This window comes from Diadema antillarum, unplaced genomic scaffold (assembly GCF_040938485.1).
Source record: "Diadema antillarum isolate AM-2024a unplaced genomic scaffold, OU_Dant_1.0 scf00000060, whole genome shotgun sequence".
Lineage (NCBI taxonomy): Eukaryota > Metazoa > Echinodermata > Echinoidea > Diadematoida > Diadematidae > Diadema > Diadema antillarum.
Window position 1 is genome coordinate 1967145 of NW_027270949.1, and position 19306 is coordinate 1986450.

General features: G+C 40.1%; 1 protein-coding gene across 1 annotated transcript; it reads left to right on the plus strand.

The window, feature by feature from the left end:
• The first annotated feature begins 1315 nt into the window (after positions 1-1315).
• LOC139716072 (proteasomal ubiquitin receptor ADRM1-like) lies at positions 1316-18145 on the plus strand. Its single transcript, XM_071627625.1, has 10 exons — positions 1316-1657; positions 5701-5817; positions 6935-7085; positions 7735-7821; positions 9356-9422; positions 9948-10162; positions 14898-14933; positions 16182-16342; positions 16801-16903; positions 17740-18145. Exons 1-10 carry the CDS (start codon positions 1454-1456, stop codon positions 17874-17876), a joined length of 1278 nt encoding a protein of 425 aa, XP_071483726.1. The 5' UTR covers positions 1316-1453; the 3' UTR covers positions 17877-18145.
• The last annotated feature ends 1161 nt before the right edge of the window (positions 18146-19306 follow it).

The window sequence follows — 19306 nt, forward strand, 5'->3', positions numbered from 1 at the left end:
CTGAGACTGTGTATTGTGTTACTAAGTTCAGTATCTTTCTCCAATATCATAATGATAATAAAATGAAAGGTGTTTCCAGTATACCATTGCTTCCAAGGGGCTGGGATTGGGTTTACTGCAACAAGTAACAACTAACATGCTTCAGTTTATTGTACAAAATACAGTTTAAAATATATAAAAATAGTAAATATATGCACAAAAAAAAAACCCCAAAACAAAATAAAAACGATAAAATCCCAAGCTACTAAACACTCTCGACTGATATACAGTGTAGTCCAGGTAAATTACAGTTGTTTTGTCTAGTCTTAAGAAACCCATTTGTACTACACTCTAGACACTAATCTACAAAACTCGATCCATGAGTATGACACTCCTCTCTACACGTAGGTTATTATTATAATATTTTTTTTTCTTGTTGTTGCTTCGCGTTCGGACTGGCCGCAGTTAGTGTAGAACTTCGAAGTTAGTAAAAAGGCTATGACACAAAATAGACAGAAGATCCATCTGCCTGGAGTTTTTTATCCCTTTTTAAAATAATTTTACGACCCTCCTCATCAGAGGGGATTCCGTGATGAAGCTAGACGTAGTCTCCGCGGAACATATCCCCGACGACAATTCTGTTAGTGATAGTGATACACAGTCACAGACCGATCTTTCGCCTGGGTATGGTTCGGTCGAACGACAAAATACCTTGAAAATGTTATAGCTTTACAACTTTGGTTGATCGCGATCGTTGCGAGGTTATTCTCTTCACAAACGTCACAGAACCAACAATTCCTTGTTCAGGCGTATCCAGTCAGAGCCGCAGCAGAGCAGAGCCTCAGGAATGCCGAGCAACATCGTCTTACTGCACTGGGCTGGAAAGACAATTGGCGACTCCTTGCCTACCAGGTACTATTAGTAGTAGGTACCTTGGGCTGCTTTGGATCCCTGCCCTCACGCGCCGCGGGCAATGTCGCCTTCCTTTCAGCATGATCATCCGCTGACACGCATTGCAGCTAGTGGGACTCGTATCTCGTTTTCTTCCGAAATCATCCTCGTAGACTGTTTGTCCAGCAAAAGTATCTTTTTTCCCCAAATGTTTGTTATGATTATTTTTTAGCATAAAAACTATTTTTATAGAGTGCAAAAATATTTCTATAGCCTATTTTTTTTCGTTTATTCCTCTTTTTTCTCTTTAGAATATTTTCTATTTTAATAATAACAAAATAGTTTTTGAAAGCCTAAGATTGAGAGCAGTCGGAGTGCACAATGCAAATTGTGCAAGTGATCGGTGACTGTGCTTATTCATTCGATCGTGCTTATTCATTGCACGGGCAATCCATGAATCTGGATTTGGTGGTTACGACCTACACTAACACTATTTCTTAACAGCTAGGCCCTACTTATTATTAGAATCTAGTATTCTTTCAGGCAACTTTGTAAACCTAAATCCATCTATTACGAAAACAACATGTCTGGGGCACTTTTTGGTGGTTCTTCAGCGGGGTCTCGTCCTTCCAGCAAGAACCTTGTTGAATTTCGTGCAGGCAAAATGGAATTGAAGGGTACGACCGTCACGCCGGACAAACGAAGGGGTCTCGTGTACGTCTATCAGTCAGACGATTCTTTGATGCACTTCTGCTGGAAGGATCGGTCGTCTGGAACTCTTGTGGATGTGAGACATTTTAGTCCTAATATATTGTTTGTTTTGTGTTTAATATCCATGTTAACCCCGAAATAAAGGGCAAAATGTCAGTGAACTTTCCCTGCTACAAATGTAGCTAAAAATAAAATAAGCACTGTCCATATATTGCAACTGATTGACAAATTGCCCTACATCGACGTAAATAAGCACTGAATTGATTAGTGTTTTAGTAGTAGCCATGATAAAAATCATGGGCGTACATACTCGAGCAGGATTCGAACCTACGACCTCCTGATCACCGGACAGGCGTCATCTCCACTAGACCACCGAGCTTTCGCCCAAAAGCAAGTGTTGGTTCTAATCCTTATAGCATGCAGCGGGTACTGCTTTTGTTATTCAAATTCATGAATTTCTTCCGTCGAGATGTTTTCATTGCAACTGATTGACAAATTGCCCTACATCGACGTAAATAAGCACTGAATTGATCAGTGTTTTAGTAGTAGCCATGATAAAAATCATGGGCATACATACTCGAGCAGGATTCGAACCTACGACCTCCTGATCACCGGACAGGCGTCATCTCCACTAGACCACCGAGCTTTCGCCCGAAAGCAAGTGTTGGTTCTAATCCTTATAGAGTCTAGCATGCAGCGGGTACTGCTTTTGTTATTCAAATTCATGAATTTCTTCCGTCGAGATGTTTTCATTGCAACTGATTGACAAATTGCCCTACATCGACGTAAATAAGCACTGAATTGATCAGTGTTTTAGTAGTAGCCATGATAAAAATCATGGGCATACATACTCGAGCAGGATTCGAACCTACGACCTCCTGATCACCGGACAGGCGTCATCTCCACTAGACCACCGAGCTTTCGCCCAAAAGCAAGTGTTGGTTCTAATCCTTATAGCATGCAGCGGGTACTGCTTTTGTTATTCAAATTCATGAATTTCTTCCGTCGAGATGTTTTCATTGCAACTGATTGACAAATTGCCCTACATCGACGTAAATAAGCACTGAATTGATCAGTGTTTTAGTAGTAGCCATGATAAAAATCATGGGCATACATACTCGAGCAGGATTCGAACCTACGACCTCCTGATCACCGGACAGGCGTCATCTCCACTAGACCACCGAGCTTTCGCCCGAAAGCAAGTGTTGGTTCTAATCCTTATAGCATGCAGCGGGTACTGCTTTTGTTATTCAAATTCATGAATTTCTTCCGTCGAGATGTTTTCATTGCAACTGATTGACAAATTGCCCTACATCGACGTAAATAAGCACTGAATTGATCAGTGTTTTAGTAGTAGCCATGATAAAAATCATGGGCATACATACTCGAGCAGGATTCGAACCTACGACCTCCTGATCACCGGACAGGCGTCATCTCCACTAGACCACCGAGCTTTCGCCCGAAAGCAAGTGTTGGTTCTAATCCTTATAGCATGCAGCGGGTACTGCTTTTGTTATTCAAATTCATGAATTTCTTCCGTCGAGATGTTTTCATTGCAACTGATTGACATCTCGCATCATGACATTAAATTTTCGTGAATTGCAGCGACAGCTAGTTTTGTGGCATGGAATTCATAGCATTCAGTGCTTAGACATTTATTTAGAGTCAAAATTGTTATTATATAGAATCTAGACAAGAACTTTTGTGCATTTTGATTTTGTGAATCTTGGTTGTCGCAAAATCAGTCCGGGAAATCCGCTCATGAAGGGGGCTCCGTCTCACAGGGCCAAGGCCCAGGGCATGGGCACCTCTGCTCTGGGGTACTCAAAAAAGAGGCTCCCTCCCTGCGCCCGCAGTGCTCATGAGGTCTCTCGTCTCCTCTTCACTTCTCATCCATCTCCCATCTGATGTATAAATGGTTGCAAGTTCGCGCTGTGATTTTTGTCGAGCCCACTGGAGGTGTGGGGAGACTAAGGGATCGCCTGCGGCGTCTGTCCGTCCGTCCTTCCGTCCGTCGTCTGTCCGTAATGCTACAAAAACTATAATAACTCTCTACTGAGAATTTCAGTTTCAATCAAACTTGGAGGGAAGAGTGGTTATGCAAAGTTACACATTTTACCAAACATGAAGGGCACCTCAAGGTCAAAGGTTACAGGCAGAGGTCAATGAACTTTAGGGCCCAATGTTAAGTTTTTAGGGCGCGTTTCGTTTATGGCTCGTAACTTTTGATGTATCTGTCTGTTTGTGACCAAACTTAGATGGTAGATGTCCCTTGGGAAGTTGAAGGTCACCACAAGGTCAAAGGTCACAGACAGGGGTCAACGAACTTTTAGGGCCCAATGTTAAGTTTTTATGGTGCGTTTTGATTATGGCTCATAACTTTTGATTCCTTTCTCCGTTTGTGACCAAACTTGGATGGTAGATGTCCCTTGGGAAGGTGAAGGTCATCACAAGGTCAAAGGTCACAGACAGGGGTCAACAAACTTTTAGGGCCCAGTGTTAAGTTTTTAGGGCGCGTTTCGATTGTGGCTCATAACTTTTGATCCCTATGTCCGTTTGTGACCAAACTTGGATGGTAAATGTCCCTTTTAGAGTTGAAGGTCACCACAGGGTCAAAGGTCATAGGCGGGTCAATGGACTTCTGGGAGTTAGAAAAATATTAATTTCTTGTGTACGCGAATGGGCGAGACACAATTTGGCACTTGCCTTGTTTGTTAAACGTTTACACACACGTCACATGCCCACACTCCATGATGAGAAGAAAAAAAGAATCTCTTGGTTTTGACAAAAATCGAGTTTTAATAAAAACAAATAGATTTTTTCTTCTTCTCATCATGGAGAATGCTAGTGTGCAGTGACAATGTAAAGGCAAAATAAGAGGGTGTGGGAGGTAGGGGACATATTAAACAAAGGCAGTCATTCCATACCATAATTTTCATGTTTTCATATTATTACATGTAACTATTGTAAGTTCATCTGCAGTTTGTACAAAGCTGTAAATGTCATGACCTTTCTCATTGTTTTGACAAATTTTGAAGATAATTTGTGATAGGCATAAATCTTCAGCTGCTACAAACTAGATTTTGAAAATACAGTGTTTTACATCAAGTTTTGAAAGAGTTTGTACATGTATGGACCATTCGTCAGTTTCAACAATGCTAGACTACATCTGACTGTTTAAGTCTGTATCTTGACCTTGACATGTTACAACTGCTGTAGCTAGTTCACATTTGCACAGTGAGGAATGTGAACATATATGTGACCCGCTACAACAAAAGGATCCTAAAGTCGCTGATGGCCGAGCCGAGAAAATCGAGTTTGAAATCACATCATCAAAATTGGTCAAAACAATAGGATTTCTGTTTTTGGCACAATTTTGTAGTCTAATGTTTTGTCCATCATCTGTCAAAATTTTGAAGCTAAATGATCAAAGGAAAGGCAAGAAATCTGCATTTTTCTGGGCCATGATTTTCCAACTTTCAATGTAGCAGAAACGTGTCCGAAGATTTGGATTTAGCGCCGCAGCTAGACTCCGCCCCTAGCAACGAGGGAGTGATCTTATTGGTCAGTGCGTGGCATCCTGATTACTGATTGGTCGTGCGTAGACCACTGGCGCTAAGCTTGAATGAACATGGCGGAGGTCGCTAGGAGCGTGCCTTCTATTGTCAAGCAGTGAAAACTGTCTCGCCTCCCCTTGATCATGATAGCGTCTGAAGGACAACTTTGAAGGCGTTTTACTCGAAACTCTGATGTCCTCAACCACTTGACATGCTCTGATAAAATCATCAATATCTCCGTAACCGAGTACTTTTGTGAGTTGTGCTATATATGAAATTAAAGTAGAAGAGTAAGGGAATAATGTCATGCCATTTTGTGAAAATTTTCCTCCCCGACTTTCGGATCCTTTTGTTGTAGCGGGTCACATACATTGTATACTATAATTGTCTGATAGCTTATGAATGGGGGCAGCCTAACAGGGTACCGGTACTGGTATTTTCTCATTTTCATTTTCGTGAGGAACAGTATCTACAGTACATCGCACCGCTGATTGGTAACTACAATCAGAACAATGTAAATTCATGTCAATGCATCACCCTTTGTGTTGTGTTTCTTTTTCAGGATTTGATCATTTTTCCAGACGACTGTGAGTTCAAGCGAGTGCCACAATGCACAACAGGCAGGGTGTACATCTTGAAGTTCAAGTCCTCGGCTCGTAAATTTTTCTTCTGGATGCAGGTACAGTGGGCTTACCCCCTCATTCTCACTGGTAGCACCACTCTCGCTCCTGTACGTTAAGCGTAGACATGTACAGGTTTGATCATATTTTCTTCTGTGAGTTAGGGCTGAAACCTTACATGTATTATGACAATGATGAAGTCTGCATTTAGTAATTGAAGTAGTGTACACACTACAGGTGTACATGTATGAGCACCCAGTGACCTTTGGAATGAAATTGATAGTGTTTATGGTTAAATTGATTTCATATAGAAATGAATTTGGAGCATTAAACAAGGATCTGTATTTCTATGAAATTACAAACCTGTCTGCCCGATTGTTGTGACACGAGGACCAGGTACATGTACTTGTGCTGTGTAAAGTGATGAATGTCTGTTTGCCTGGTTGTCTTATATTTGGAAATCTTTTCGATAATTCTTTCAACCGTTTTTTTTTCTTTTGGTTCTTTTTTTTGTGCGAGGAAAATTTCCTATCAAAATCTTTAGATCATGCTATGAAAAATGAATGAATTCAATAGAAATTAGATTTAAATACTGTGTTCTCATGGAATCAATGTAGAATGGCCCCACAAATCATGAATACCATTACTATGCCATCATCCAGGGCCCTGTTTCATAAAGCTGTTCGTAAAGTTACAAACAACTTACGAGTGACTGGTGATCGGTTCTGATGTGCTATACTTATCAGAATGTCCATAATTCAGCACAAGAACTGATCACCAGTCGCTCGTAAGTTGTTTGTAACTTTACGAACAGCTTTATGAAACACCCCCCTGGTATGATAAGGATTACCAAACTTACATGACTCTGATACATTCCCCTCTCAGCAAGTCTCCTACTCCAAATCAGGGCAATTACCCCCCGAGGGCAATTACATGTACCCCCTGGCTAAATACTGGTTAGTGATAAAGTTAACGCGTTGAAGATGAGTTCGGAGTATACTCGGGCAGGTGTCTACGGGAAATGTATGTTGAAGCAAAATCAGTCCGTCCTCAATGGGTTAAGAGTAAAGATTAGGGTGAGGTTTAGTGTTAGGATTAGGGTTAGGGTCAGGGGAAGGGTCAGGGTAATTGCTCAGGAGGTAATTGCCCTAGACCCTCCATCTCATTTGTGTGCAGGAACCAAAGACGGACAAGGATGATGAGACTTGTCAAAAGGTCAATGATGTGCTCAACAACCCCCCTGCTCCGGGATCCAGTGGTCTTGGTGGGGGGCGTGGCAGTGGCGGTGGGCTACCTGCTGATCTGGGAAGTCTCGGTTCTGCTCTGGGTATGCTAGATGAGTCAGAAAAATCATGAAGATTGCTTCCTTTTGTGATATTGCATGGTTTGTTTCTTCTCTCACTCTCTCCCTTTCTGTTCATCTTCCATTTTTATTCTCTTAAATGCCATAGATGAAAGATAAGAGCATAAATTTCATGATTTTTCTCTAGAAATGTCTAAATGCAAATGCATTTTTCTCAGAAAAAGAGACTGTAGCATTTCTCATATTAAAGTGAAGATGACTTCATGAAAGACACTATAATCTTTAGTGGATCTATCAAGGTGCTTTTATGTACTACAGATCCTAAGATGTATGAATCTGATATTATAGTGACAATTTCATTCATATTATTCATTTCAATCATATTTCATAGTTTGTAATTATGTGGTATAAAGTCACTTTTTCAGACATGCTCTGACGTTCCCACTAGGCTTTTAGGGTTACAGCCATATTCTGCCCTGCCAAAATTACTAGAAATGTAAAGCATTGTTGTTTTTATTATTGCTATCATATTTCGTCTGAAGACAGAACATGTACAACCCTCACATTACCAAGTATTACTTTTACCTAAAATGTTGTTTCATGATGCTGTATTGTAGGACCATGACAAATTTTATTCACATTCTGTCTTGTGCTTCACAAACTGTCAAATTAGGTGAAGGAGGTCTGCAGTCCATGCTAGGCAACATGGATCAGCAGCAGATGATGCAGCTGTTGAGTGGGGGCGGTCTAGGAGGACTTGGTAAGTTTGACAGTGCAGGACCATGGCTAATTGTACATTGGAGATCGGGTAAAAAAAATGGGCAACGAATGTAGCAGAATGATCCAGGTACAAACGTGTAAATCAATGAGATGATATGTGACCCTGCATCACAAAACCAACAAAAAGTCGCCAGGCATGGATTTTATAGTTCAGAACAGATTCAGAAAGAGCAGACCTAAGGTTTAAAATGATGTGTAACTCAATAAAAATGGACTCTCCTATAAGCCTGTCTAGATGTTGGAAAGAAAGCACACACTCTGGAAAAGTGTGAACTGAGAAAAGAGGCTCTGAAGTACAGGGTCTATTCAAGCGTTTTAATAATCTTTACCAAGCTGTGCTAGCTGAGCGATGAATGAAACAAAAAGCAGGATGTATACCACCGGAGCAACAACAATGTAGGGATTCTCAGATCAAGTTGAAATTAAGCATGCTTTAATATCAACACATTCTGTTCATGATTATTGGCAACTATCAAAGTAGTAGCATTATCCTTTCTAAAGTTGTTAGAATTGAAAGTGAAGAGTGTACTGGGTTTCTAAGAAATGAAAGGGGACTCTATAAAAGACAGCCCTAATCACTCTATTCTACCAAAGAGTGTGCGAGAAAAAAATGCTTACAACACAATTTCCTGCTTGTTTTATGATCCCAAACTTAAGCATATTGTAGAAGAAGACTTTCTCTTTCAGAAAATATGAAAACCTCAAGATTGACCAGGTTAATCCATTTCACCTATTTTCAATCCTCACACAAAATCAGTGTGTGCGACTTTTTGTTGGTTTTGTGATGCACGGTCGCATATGGTGTTGGAAACACCAGGTCCTCACAGCTTTAATATGTACTATGTTCCTAATACCTTTGTCTAGTCATGATGACTATTTGGATAGAGCAGAGTTGCGAGTTTGAAATGCATAAGATTAAATAGATATTAAAAAAAGTGGACAACAATTTGATTTATTTTTCAGGTCTAGCATGCATACTGACCTCATATTGTCAGCTTACCGTTCACATGCATTCCAAGGTTGTGGGAGTTAACAGGTTATGTCAGTGAACGCAATGATTCATGTAGTACTATTTGGTATGTTTGTATGTTTGTTTGTTTGTCCCCTGTTCGTTTTTTGTTTTTTTTTTACCGCTTACTGGTACGTTTTCAAAGGACAAGGAACATTCCAATGCTTTGGGTACTTTGTGATTGATCGGGCCTGACATTCCTAACACAGACTCCAATGCAGATTATATGTAGGAGGCTATTTTTGGTGTGCATAAGAAGTTTACATCATCTGTTGTCTATTATTTACCATATCAGGGGGGTGTTTCATAAAGCTGTTCGTAAAGTTACGAACAACTTACGAGCGACTGGTGATCAGTTCTGAAGTGCCATATCAAAATGATACTTATCAGAATTTCAATAATTCAGCACAAGAACTGATCACCAGTCGCTCGTAAGTCGTTGGTAACTTTACGAACAGCTTTATGAAACACCCCCCTGTTATCACTTGGCTCTGTTGGCTTGCAGGACCCCTCGGCCTTCAAAGCCTTCTTGGGGGAGGTAGATCAGGCCAAAGTTCTTCAGAAACATCGGCGTAAGTATCTTAGAATGAGTTTAAAAACTATGTGCTTCTATTTGCTTTTTGATTTAATAATTTCTTTATGATAGTTCCATGGTAGTACAGTGCTCACGCGATATTTAGGGACTGCGTAAAATAGTGGGAACTCTGTAAATGCAGAAAAAGAAAGAAAAGAAAATGAGTAACAAAGTTTTACCATAAACGTCAATATTTTTGCACGATTAATTTTTTGCGCTAAGCGAAACAAAAAACATTCGCGGGTTCTTGAATTCGTGCTGTGTGATCAGTGTACACAATTCAACCTATCCAAAATGTGCAAAGGCAATCGCGAAAATATTTCTGCAGGTTTTAGAATTCGTGCAAGCCAAGATAAAGAATTTGTTTGAGTTTCATGCACATGTTTCATGCACATGAAAATATCTGGTTTTATAGTATATTTGTGTGATTGAGAGTATTTCAGTGAGGAGAAATGCATTGAGTCTTTTAGTAGGTTTGGGAGAATAGACGTATCACAGATATGTGTGCTGATGCTTGTTTCAGGCCATCCAGAGCCCAATCATCCCCAGCTGCCCGGCCGGCGACCACTACTTCGGCCACCCCGAGCACCACCAGCACCAGCACCCCAGCGACCAGTCAGAGTACGGCATCGAGCCAAGCAGCCAGGTCCGCTACCGCCACCACCACCACCACCACGTCCAGTGGTCAGAAACCCATCCAGCTCAGCGATCTCCAGAGTATTCTCAGCTCCATGAACAGTGAGTCTGTTTTTATATTAACTCTGGCAAAAGTTTGACCAGCTGACAAAGGCCTTCTCTGAGCTTTCTATTTCCATTTTAAAGAGGAATTTACCCATCTCTGGAATGACGAGACCTTCCATCTTAAATTTTGGCGAAAGTCACTTAAAAAAAAAAATTATTGCCAAATAATCAGTCAAGCAAAGTCTTGTCCAAATCCTAGCTGTCTCACACCAAAAAATAAAGCCACCGCAGCATGCCATAGGAAAGGCTATCCCATTTGTTATATTGCTTTGACTGTCATGTTGATTCACTCTCCTGAACATTTTGACATTTTTGAGTTATGAGGTTTTGTCGCCCCAACTCTGAATTATGTAGACTCAGTGAATGCAGGAATATGATTATACAATTGTGTAAAACTGAAACACTTCGGTGAAGTTTGAGGAAAATGAGACAATCCATTAAAAATTATTGAATTTTGAGAGTTTTGGTTGAATCCATGTGCCATCATCCCTGGAGGATTACAATTTGTGATTGCATTTTAGGACAGTGATATTTTTAAAGAAGGTATTAACCCGTTCTGCACGGGAACCTGGTGGCCTGTGTATTAAGTCTGTGGGCATTTCAGTATTTAGTATAGAATGGGTTAAGAGAATTCAACATATTTTCATTCTTCTGGTTTAAAGTGTGTCTGTACACAGAAATTTAGTTTTCTGACAATGTAGGTTATTGTACTGGTAATATCCCTATGAAATATAAGCGTGCAACGTTACATAGAGAGATATAGAAATAAAAGAGACATAGAGCTATCTCTAAAATGCCAAAAAATTTCATGCGCCTTGATCTAAGAGTAGTCGTCTGGCATTATTGACTGCATTCGATTGCGTAGTTTGATAATTTTCTGTACGATCAGTGTACTACGATACTCTCAAAGCACACAAACACACGCAAATGTCCATGTACGCAGCTAGGTCGGTGCTGCCACACCGCGCTGCGCCGGGCCACTGACTAGGCAGCCGCGGCAGCATCTACTCGTGCGGATGCATATGGCTTGATGAGGCGATACAGACAGTATTCGATATAGCTGTGTGCAGACGGAGGCGAACGAAGGAAATGTGCACACACCGATGGTCTACGTGCGGCTACTATTTTCAGATCTGGCTACTATTGCAGTGCGCTCTAGTGCGTGCTGATTTATTAAAATTAATATTTCACAGTTTTGGGCATATTTTGTGATGGGATAGAATTTTCTCTAGAGATCTTATTACATGCTCTCACTCCACTCAAATTTAAATTTTAGGGGAGAGATTCCCTTTAACCCTAATCAGGCTGGGGGGGGGCAGAATCCGCCCCCCCCTCGACGTTTCGCGCAATATCTTCGCAGCGCGATAAGCTCCCGCCGCGATGTTTCATGACTTTTTTCTTTCAAGTATCGCGCAACTTTCGAGACCAAAATTGTTGCGCCCGCGCGTACCGTTTTGACGCGACGCCCGTTCGAAAAAAATTTGTCAACCTCAAAATTGCTCCAAAACGTGATTTTGTGTACAATTCCAATGCAAATTGTGTTTTTTCAATTAATTCACATAAAAATTCATATCTTGACTTAGAATGGATGAAATTAATTCATTTTAGCATAATAAAGCTTCGAAAAATCTCTGTGACAAATTTTGGCCAAAAAACAAAAGGTCGAAAAACAAAGAAATGCATAAGAAATTCAAAAAAACAATCAAATACATAAGAAATTAATTTCAATACTGATTTTTTTTTATCCTATGTCTCAGGAGAATGATTCAAGAAACATTTTTAAAAAGAAATTAGCTTAATTAGAGCATTAATAAATGATTTAGAGCCCCAAACTGATTTTATGCATAAATTACAATAATTAATTAATATAAAATATAAGAACAATTTTTCGGAGAAAGCAAACATACATTTTGATAGTATTTTGCCGATTTTCGGCTCGATCACGCGTTACATAGGCGAGATCTGAAGGGGGGGGGGGGCGGAATCCGCCAAAAAAGCCCAGCCTGATTAGGGTTAAGAAAAGAGCACTTATTTCTGTCAGAAGGCAGGCAAAATATGTGTATATGGCAGTAACACAATCATGTCAATAACAAGTTTGAAGAATGTGTACTTTTCATTAGAAATAATAACATTTGTTAAATAAAAAGGTTTATTTCGTTTCATCATGTTGTCACAGCTGATACTTGTAGAATGCCCGTGGACTGTTCAGTAGACCCATTATTATGTGTGATTGTGTAGTACATACAAACAGAGTGTAGAGCTAAATCTGAATTCAGGCCTGTGAATTCAATTCATAACATGGCTTTTTTATGCCTCCGCCACGAAGTGGTGCCGGAGGCATTATGTTTTCGGGCTGTCCGTCCGTCCGTACGTCCGTCCGCTTTCGTTTACGCGATAACTTGAGTAATCTTTACTGGAATTTTACCAAACTTGGTCCAAGTATGAAGTATGATGGGGCAATGATTTGATTAGATTTTGGGTGAAATCGGCTAAAGGTCAAAGGTCAAGGTCAAATCATGAAATTGCATCCGTTTACGCGATAACTCAAGACTGGATGGAGCAAATTTCACCAAACTTTGGTGGAGGATGATGTATGATAGGACAATTACTTGATTAGTTTTTCAGTGAAATCGGACAGAGGTCAAAGGTCAAAGATCAAGGTCAAATCCTAAAATTTATCTGTTTACGTGATAACTCAAAACTGGATGAAGCAGCTTTCACCAAACTTGGTCCAAGGATGATGTATGATGGGACAATTAGTTGAGTAGATTGTAGTGACATTGGCAAGAGGTCAAAGGTCAAAAGGTCAAGGTCTAATGCTAAAAATGTTGCTATTTCCCCCATATTTATGCAATGCCCGCAGTTATTTTCTTGAAACTTAGTGTAGACATGTACTACTGCGTAAAGATTCTCCAGAGAGAGTTTCATGTCATAAGGTCAAAGGTCAAAAGGTCAAAGGTTAGTTGAAAATGTTGCAATATCACTTTTCTCGCAAGTGGTTCAATGTATCTTCATGGAACTTGGTACATATGCATGTACTGACTGGCAGGGATTATCTAGGGAATTTAGGGGTCATGGGTCAAAAGTCAGGGGTCAAAGGTCAAGGTCAACTCCTCAAAATGTCACTATTTCCCTCATATACTAGTTTATGCAATGATTGCATTATTAGTTTTAAAATTCAATATATGTACATGTATTACTTAATGGAGATTCTCTTGGAAATTTCCAGCAAGAAGGTCAAAGGTCAAAGGTTAAGGGTCAAAGGTCAGGTTTAAATTAAAAAAAAATATTTGTTTTGTCCTGTAATTACACTCTTTCTTTATACCTTGGAAATTATACTCAATGCATAAACTTATACAGTGGAAACTCGATATAACGAGATGGTCGGGACCGAGTAATTTTCCTCGTTATAGCCGATATCTCGTTATATCAGTAGGCATAAAAGAAAGCATAACATAAAGACATTAATTTGCACATGTGGGACTACCCATCATCTTTCAATCAATACTGATAACTTGATAATGTATGTGAGGGAATTACTCACCTTTATGGGTAAGAAGATGTTTTTCGCCAATGAAATCTAATATCAAGAACGTGTTTCTTATTAATTGTAGATGTTTGAATCTGTAAATTATATAGCTTGCGATTGTGTCAAGATCGTCTGTAGATTAGTACATGTATGTGGTTATGGTAGGGTGTGTGGAATATCTATGGTCTGCACAATGATGTGTGTGTATGTGACACATTCTGTATGTACATTATGACTGCGTGTGTGTGTGAAGATGGGGAATTCCCTACGTAGAAAGCCAATCACAGCATCAGATTGCCTCACACCTGCTAAACGTCATGATGATGTCATGTATACATATGGCCGTCCCACCACATTTTCGGCATATACGTGTATCAGTGTTCGCGCACACACACACATACACGTACAACATGCGGTGCTAGCTGGAGTGCACTGAAGAAAATATGTGTGTACAAGACAGTTTTGGGCGCATTGAGCTTTACAATCTCGGAAGGTGATAGCACAGGCGAAGTAAAGCTTTACCCGAGGACATTTTGCTTTACCTCGCTATAACAGGTTTGATTGGCTATGTTTTTCTTTGTTTGGAAGTCACAAAATTTATCTCGTTATAGCAGTTATTTCGTTATAGCAGTTATTTCGTTATAGCCGATCTCGCCATAAGAGTAGCATTTTACATAGACTTGTGTGGAAGGAAATTTGGGACCGGGAAAATTTCCTCGTAATAACCGATATCTCGTTATAGCAGTGTTCGTTATACCGAGTTTCCCCTGTAATAAGGTCGGTCAGAAGTCAAGTAAAAATGTTCAATTCCCCAAATATGTGTACCTGCACTCTTTAATAGACAATTATAGCAAACCCAGATCATGGAAAGTGAACATTCAAGATATTTTGACAAACCTGTCATTTCGATATTTTGCCACTTATGTGAAACTGTCATCACACATTGTGAAGACATTGTACTATACACCTATTAGGAGAATCATGCATTATGGCGGAGGCATCAGTCGCCATAGCGACATTTCTAGTTTTTTTCTTTTTCTTTTTTTTTGGCATGGCTTTAATATGTTTTTGTCACTTATGTTTCTGTCTTTTTTTCATCCACTGAAAGTTAGTAACACTTCTTGGGTACCATGTCTCTTTTACAGTAAATCAGCTTTGGTTATAGTATGTTTGCTCTCTTTTGTTCCTTTCATTGTAAAACAGTACCCAGCGATCCAGCAGCAGCCGCAGCACAGCCAGGTAAATATCTTTGAAACTCTTGACGAACTTTCTGTCACATGTACACCGTAGGCCTACAGCTATGTAAATAGGGTGGCATAATCCTAACTCGGCCAGCTATTTATACAGGTAGATGATAGAGCTGTTTGAGGGTGGGGGGTGGGGGTGGGGTTGGTAGCAGTATCAGATCCGTAGCAGCATCGTCAATTTTGATCATTTGGCTCCTGCATAATAGGTTACTAAAATAGTGAAATACTCCTGTTCTGGATCGGATTGATTCAACACTTCCCATCGATGTGTTAAAATATTATCACCTGTTTATCACCTACCCTCGTTGGTAATTTATTGCTTGCTTTGATGCTGATTGGGAGTAAAATCTGCTGGTAGTGATGATATGCCTTGGAGTGGAATTTACAGTATTCTCAGCCTACCTCCTCCTCATTGGATGGAAGTGAAGCATTTACAACTATGGACATGCATAGTGTACACGCATAAAGCGCATATTTACTATAGGGCAATATGGGTAATATAGGGCTGAAGGCAATTGTTGTATTATGCCCCCCCCCCCCCCCTTCAACCAATCACAATTTAGGATTCATCAAAATGAGATCATATAATACCTATTATATTCCACATACTAAGAATCTTGCTATAGGATTGGTCAAGAGCTGATCACGTGATAAAGCATAGTTTTGCCCATCACATCACCTGAGAGGAAAAGTTCGTTTAATACACTCTATGATGTCAGTCATTTTGTTTCGCTGATTTCTTAGTCCACACAGTCCTAACGCGTGATATAACCTACATTTTGAGTACGCGCAAAATAAAAGTGCGTTGCACTGTGGTGTATCATTTGACCTGGATCAAGTGATAGACCACAGTGCAACGCACTTTTATTTCGGTGCCACGCGCTGAGTGCGGAGCAAATTCGTTGTTTTGTCATCTACGCACATACGTCTAAAGTAAACTTCGTAGCCTAAGCAGTGAGGATACCTAAAGACAGCTAAAACGGTTTCAGATGTGGAATAAAATGGGAATATCTAGGCCTATGACAATAGATGTGGAATATAAAGCAAATAATCAACTTTTAGTTTCAGGCAATGAGACAAACTATCACTTCCTCAGCTGCGCATCGGAAAGATAGCTACATCCAGATCGCCTCGAAAGTGATAGTTTGTCCCATCACCTTCACCAACATTGATTGTTTGCGTACTATAAGAGTGTGATTGTAGAGTGATGGTGTCCCTCACCTTTGACCTTTCTCTTCAGCCGTAGACCTGAGTAATCTGATGTCCTCTGAGGCCATGACCCCTATCCTGGCCAATACCGAGATCCAGCAGAAGCTCATCCCATTCTTGCCTGAGGGGGAGTCGTTGCCGAAGGATCCCGAGCAGCTCCGGGCTACCTTACAGTCGCCTCAGTTTCAGCAGGCATGTCTTGTTTCTTACTCCGCCCTTAGACCAAGAAATTTGTTTTATTTGTTTGTTTGTTTGTTTGTTTGTTTGTTTTTTCAGAAATGTGTTATGCTGAATTGTCTTTATGTTTAGTCGTTATTCAGAGTTATTTTGTATGGTCACATTGAATAGCGGAATCTGTCCCCCCCTCTATGTTTTGCGCAATAATTCTACTCCGCACAAAGACCTTGCTGCGAGGCTTCTTCACTTTTTCTTTCAAGTGTTGTGCAACTTTTGAGACCAAATTAGCAACGTCCATGTATACCGTTATGAAGCCACGCCCATCTTTATAACGGCATGTCACCCTGAAACGGGCACAATTTTGGGATTCTGTGTACATTTCCTGTGGAAATTGACTACTGTTAGGTGACTCTTGTGAAGTGACTCCTGTGAAGTGACTCCTGTGCAATTCCCTGTCATTTCTCTCCCAGCAGGCACTGGGCATGTTCACAGCGGCGTTCCAGTCAGGGCAGCTTGGGCCACTCATGAATCAGTTTGGGCTGTCGGCTGAGGCCACAGAGGCAGCCAACAAAGGGGGTGAGTAGATTACCACTTACGCACAATAATCGTCCAGTGTGGAAACTTTACATATCTCATACAGTGCGCTCCGGTTAAACGAACACGGTTATAACGAAATTCTGGTTACAATGAAATAAAATTTCTGGCCACAACATTACCGGCTCTTTGTGTTTTATTGTTTATATGTTCGGTTATAACGAAATTTTGATATAACAAAAGAAAACTGCCTGTCCCGACGACATCGTTATAATTGGAGTCCACTGAAGTGTAGTACAAAAGCAGAAGTGAATCAAGAAATATATCCTTGCACTGAATTATGTATGCAATGTTGATTGTGTGAAAATTTTCACTTTTAAAAGTATCTGTGTAATGTCACATAGCAAGTAGCTTAGTGTCTAAAACAGTGGAGGAGTTTCTCACACTGAAACCAGTGTGAACTTGCTCAAAGGCATATCTTGGCTGTGTATTGTGGCCAATAGTCACGATTTCAGAGTAAGTTAGAAACAAGAATATTGAGAGATAACTCCTGATGATTGGCGTTCTCAAATGCATTTCAGGCCACAGCCTTAGAACCAACCCCCCCCCCCCCCTCCCCACCCCTGACGTACCCTTTGCCATGCTGGTGTTTGGTCACTACTAGCAACTTATGCACAGGGGAACCTAGTTATAACGAAGACTCAACAACTGTGACAATTACTGTGTTTGCGTATCAAGTTGCTCACTGTATCAGTGTACAAGGTATTTTATAAAGTTTGGACCTGAAAAGTCACCATGTTATAAGAGTGTTTAGTTACATCCCCCCTTTTTGTAATGAGGTTCTACCGTATTGACTCATGTCATATTTCTCCCTGTAGACATCGAGGCGTTCAGTAAGGCGCTGCAGGGTTCGTCGGGCTCCGCGGCAGGTTCCAAAGAGAAGAAGAAGGACGACAAAGGCAAAGATGGCAAGGAAGGGGACGGAGGGGAAGAAGAAGCAATGAGCCTTGACTAGATTGTAAGTGATGGCTCAGCTCAATTCCCACAAAAAGTGGACCAGCATTAATTTCCACTTATCTCCATAGTTTTGTTTCAGACCCTAAGCTTTCGAGTGATGAATAACTGCTTACGATGGGATCACCCCAACCCATTTAAAAAGTGATTGTTGAACAAGAGAGTTGGGACTTGCTCCTTCATAGAAAAAGGAGAGAGAAAAAAAAATGATTTTTAAAGAATTGGGTCATTCCAGTGTGCTGCGCAGAAGCATCAATGAAAATGACAGTGAAAGTAGCGCCTGAAGAAAAAAAAATATGTCAGCGAAAACTGCTGATATTTCAGTTTTGATGTTGTTTAAGCTGCCCAATTTTGACAGTTGTTAGAGAAAATTCTGAGTTTGTCAACCCAAATGACATTTTGATGCCTTACAGAGAATCGTAATTTGCGAGTTTTTGTGGGTTTTGAGCTGGGCAGTCACGTAGCAGATATACAATGTATACTTCTTCTTCTTTTTTTTTTAAACAATGAATATCATAATCGTTTCTTTTAGCCCTATCCCAAAGACATGTACGCACTGCTCAACGTACTTTAAGAGTCTTATGTTCCAAACTCGTGCTATTTTACGTATCCTCATGGCACAGTTGATGAGTGACATCACTTACATTAATTAACAGTCAGCACTCTTTTTTTTCTTTGCTTAACAATACTGTTCGCCCAACTTTCTACTGGAGATTATGTAGCCATCCCAATCACTGTTTTTTGACAATGAGACTCCTTGACCTGCTAAACTCATGTGAGTTTCTCCCACATTGTCGTCATGTACATGAACATCATCATTATCATCTATGCCATCCTTATCATACAAGTATCATTTCCTGAAGTCCCTTTTGATTTCACTCTTTGGGATTTGAAATTAGGTTTCCTTGAATTCCCTCTTGTCAAGGCAGCTTTGCATGAATGCATTGATAAAGAAAAATTTGCTGATACTATTTCACCATATGTTGCCCAGCAGTGATGCCTAACATTGCATGCCATTGTAGTTTTGTGCAAGAATTGTCAGTGTTAAAATATATATTAAAAAACTGTATATATTTGACTTCTTTTTCAACTAGATTTCCAGTTTCACATTCATATTAAAGTCACAACATTTGACTTGCTTGGTACTATCAAAAGGCAAAAAGCAAGGTCAGTTGTTTTTTACGTGGTAAAATGTAGTTTCCTTTAACCTTGCATTAGAAGAGGGTTTACCCAGCTTTTAATTCCAAACAAAACATGTACAAGAAAAAAAAAATCTCATCTTCATTTCTGAGAAAATGTTGTAATTTCTTTTGCAGTTATTTCCAAATGTTGCAGCAGATGAAATACGTCTGAAGAGACAGAATTAAAATTGCAAGAATGGAAGAGACATCGCTTATTTTGTTCTTGTGTCTTTGTGTAGTTTTTCATCCT

Coding starts and splice junctions, on each gene's coding strand:
- LOC139716072 (XM_071627625.1), top strand. CDS start 1,454: ATGTCTGGGGCACTTTTTGGTGGTTCTTCAGCGGGGTCTCGTCCTTCC. Junction 1,658..5,700: donor CGTCTGGAACTCTTGTGGAT/GTGAGACATTTT, acceptor TTTCTTTTTCAG/GATTTGATCATTTTTCCAGA. Junction 16,343..16,800: donor AGTCGCCTCAGTTTCAGCAG/GCATGTCTTGTT, acceptor CTCTCCCAGCAG/GCACTGGGCATGTTCACAGC.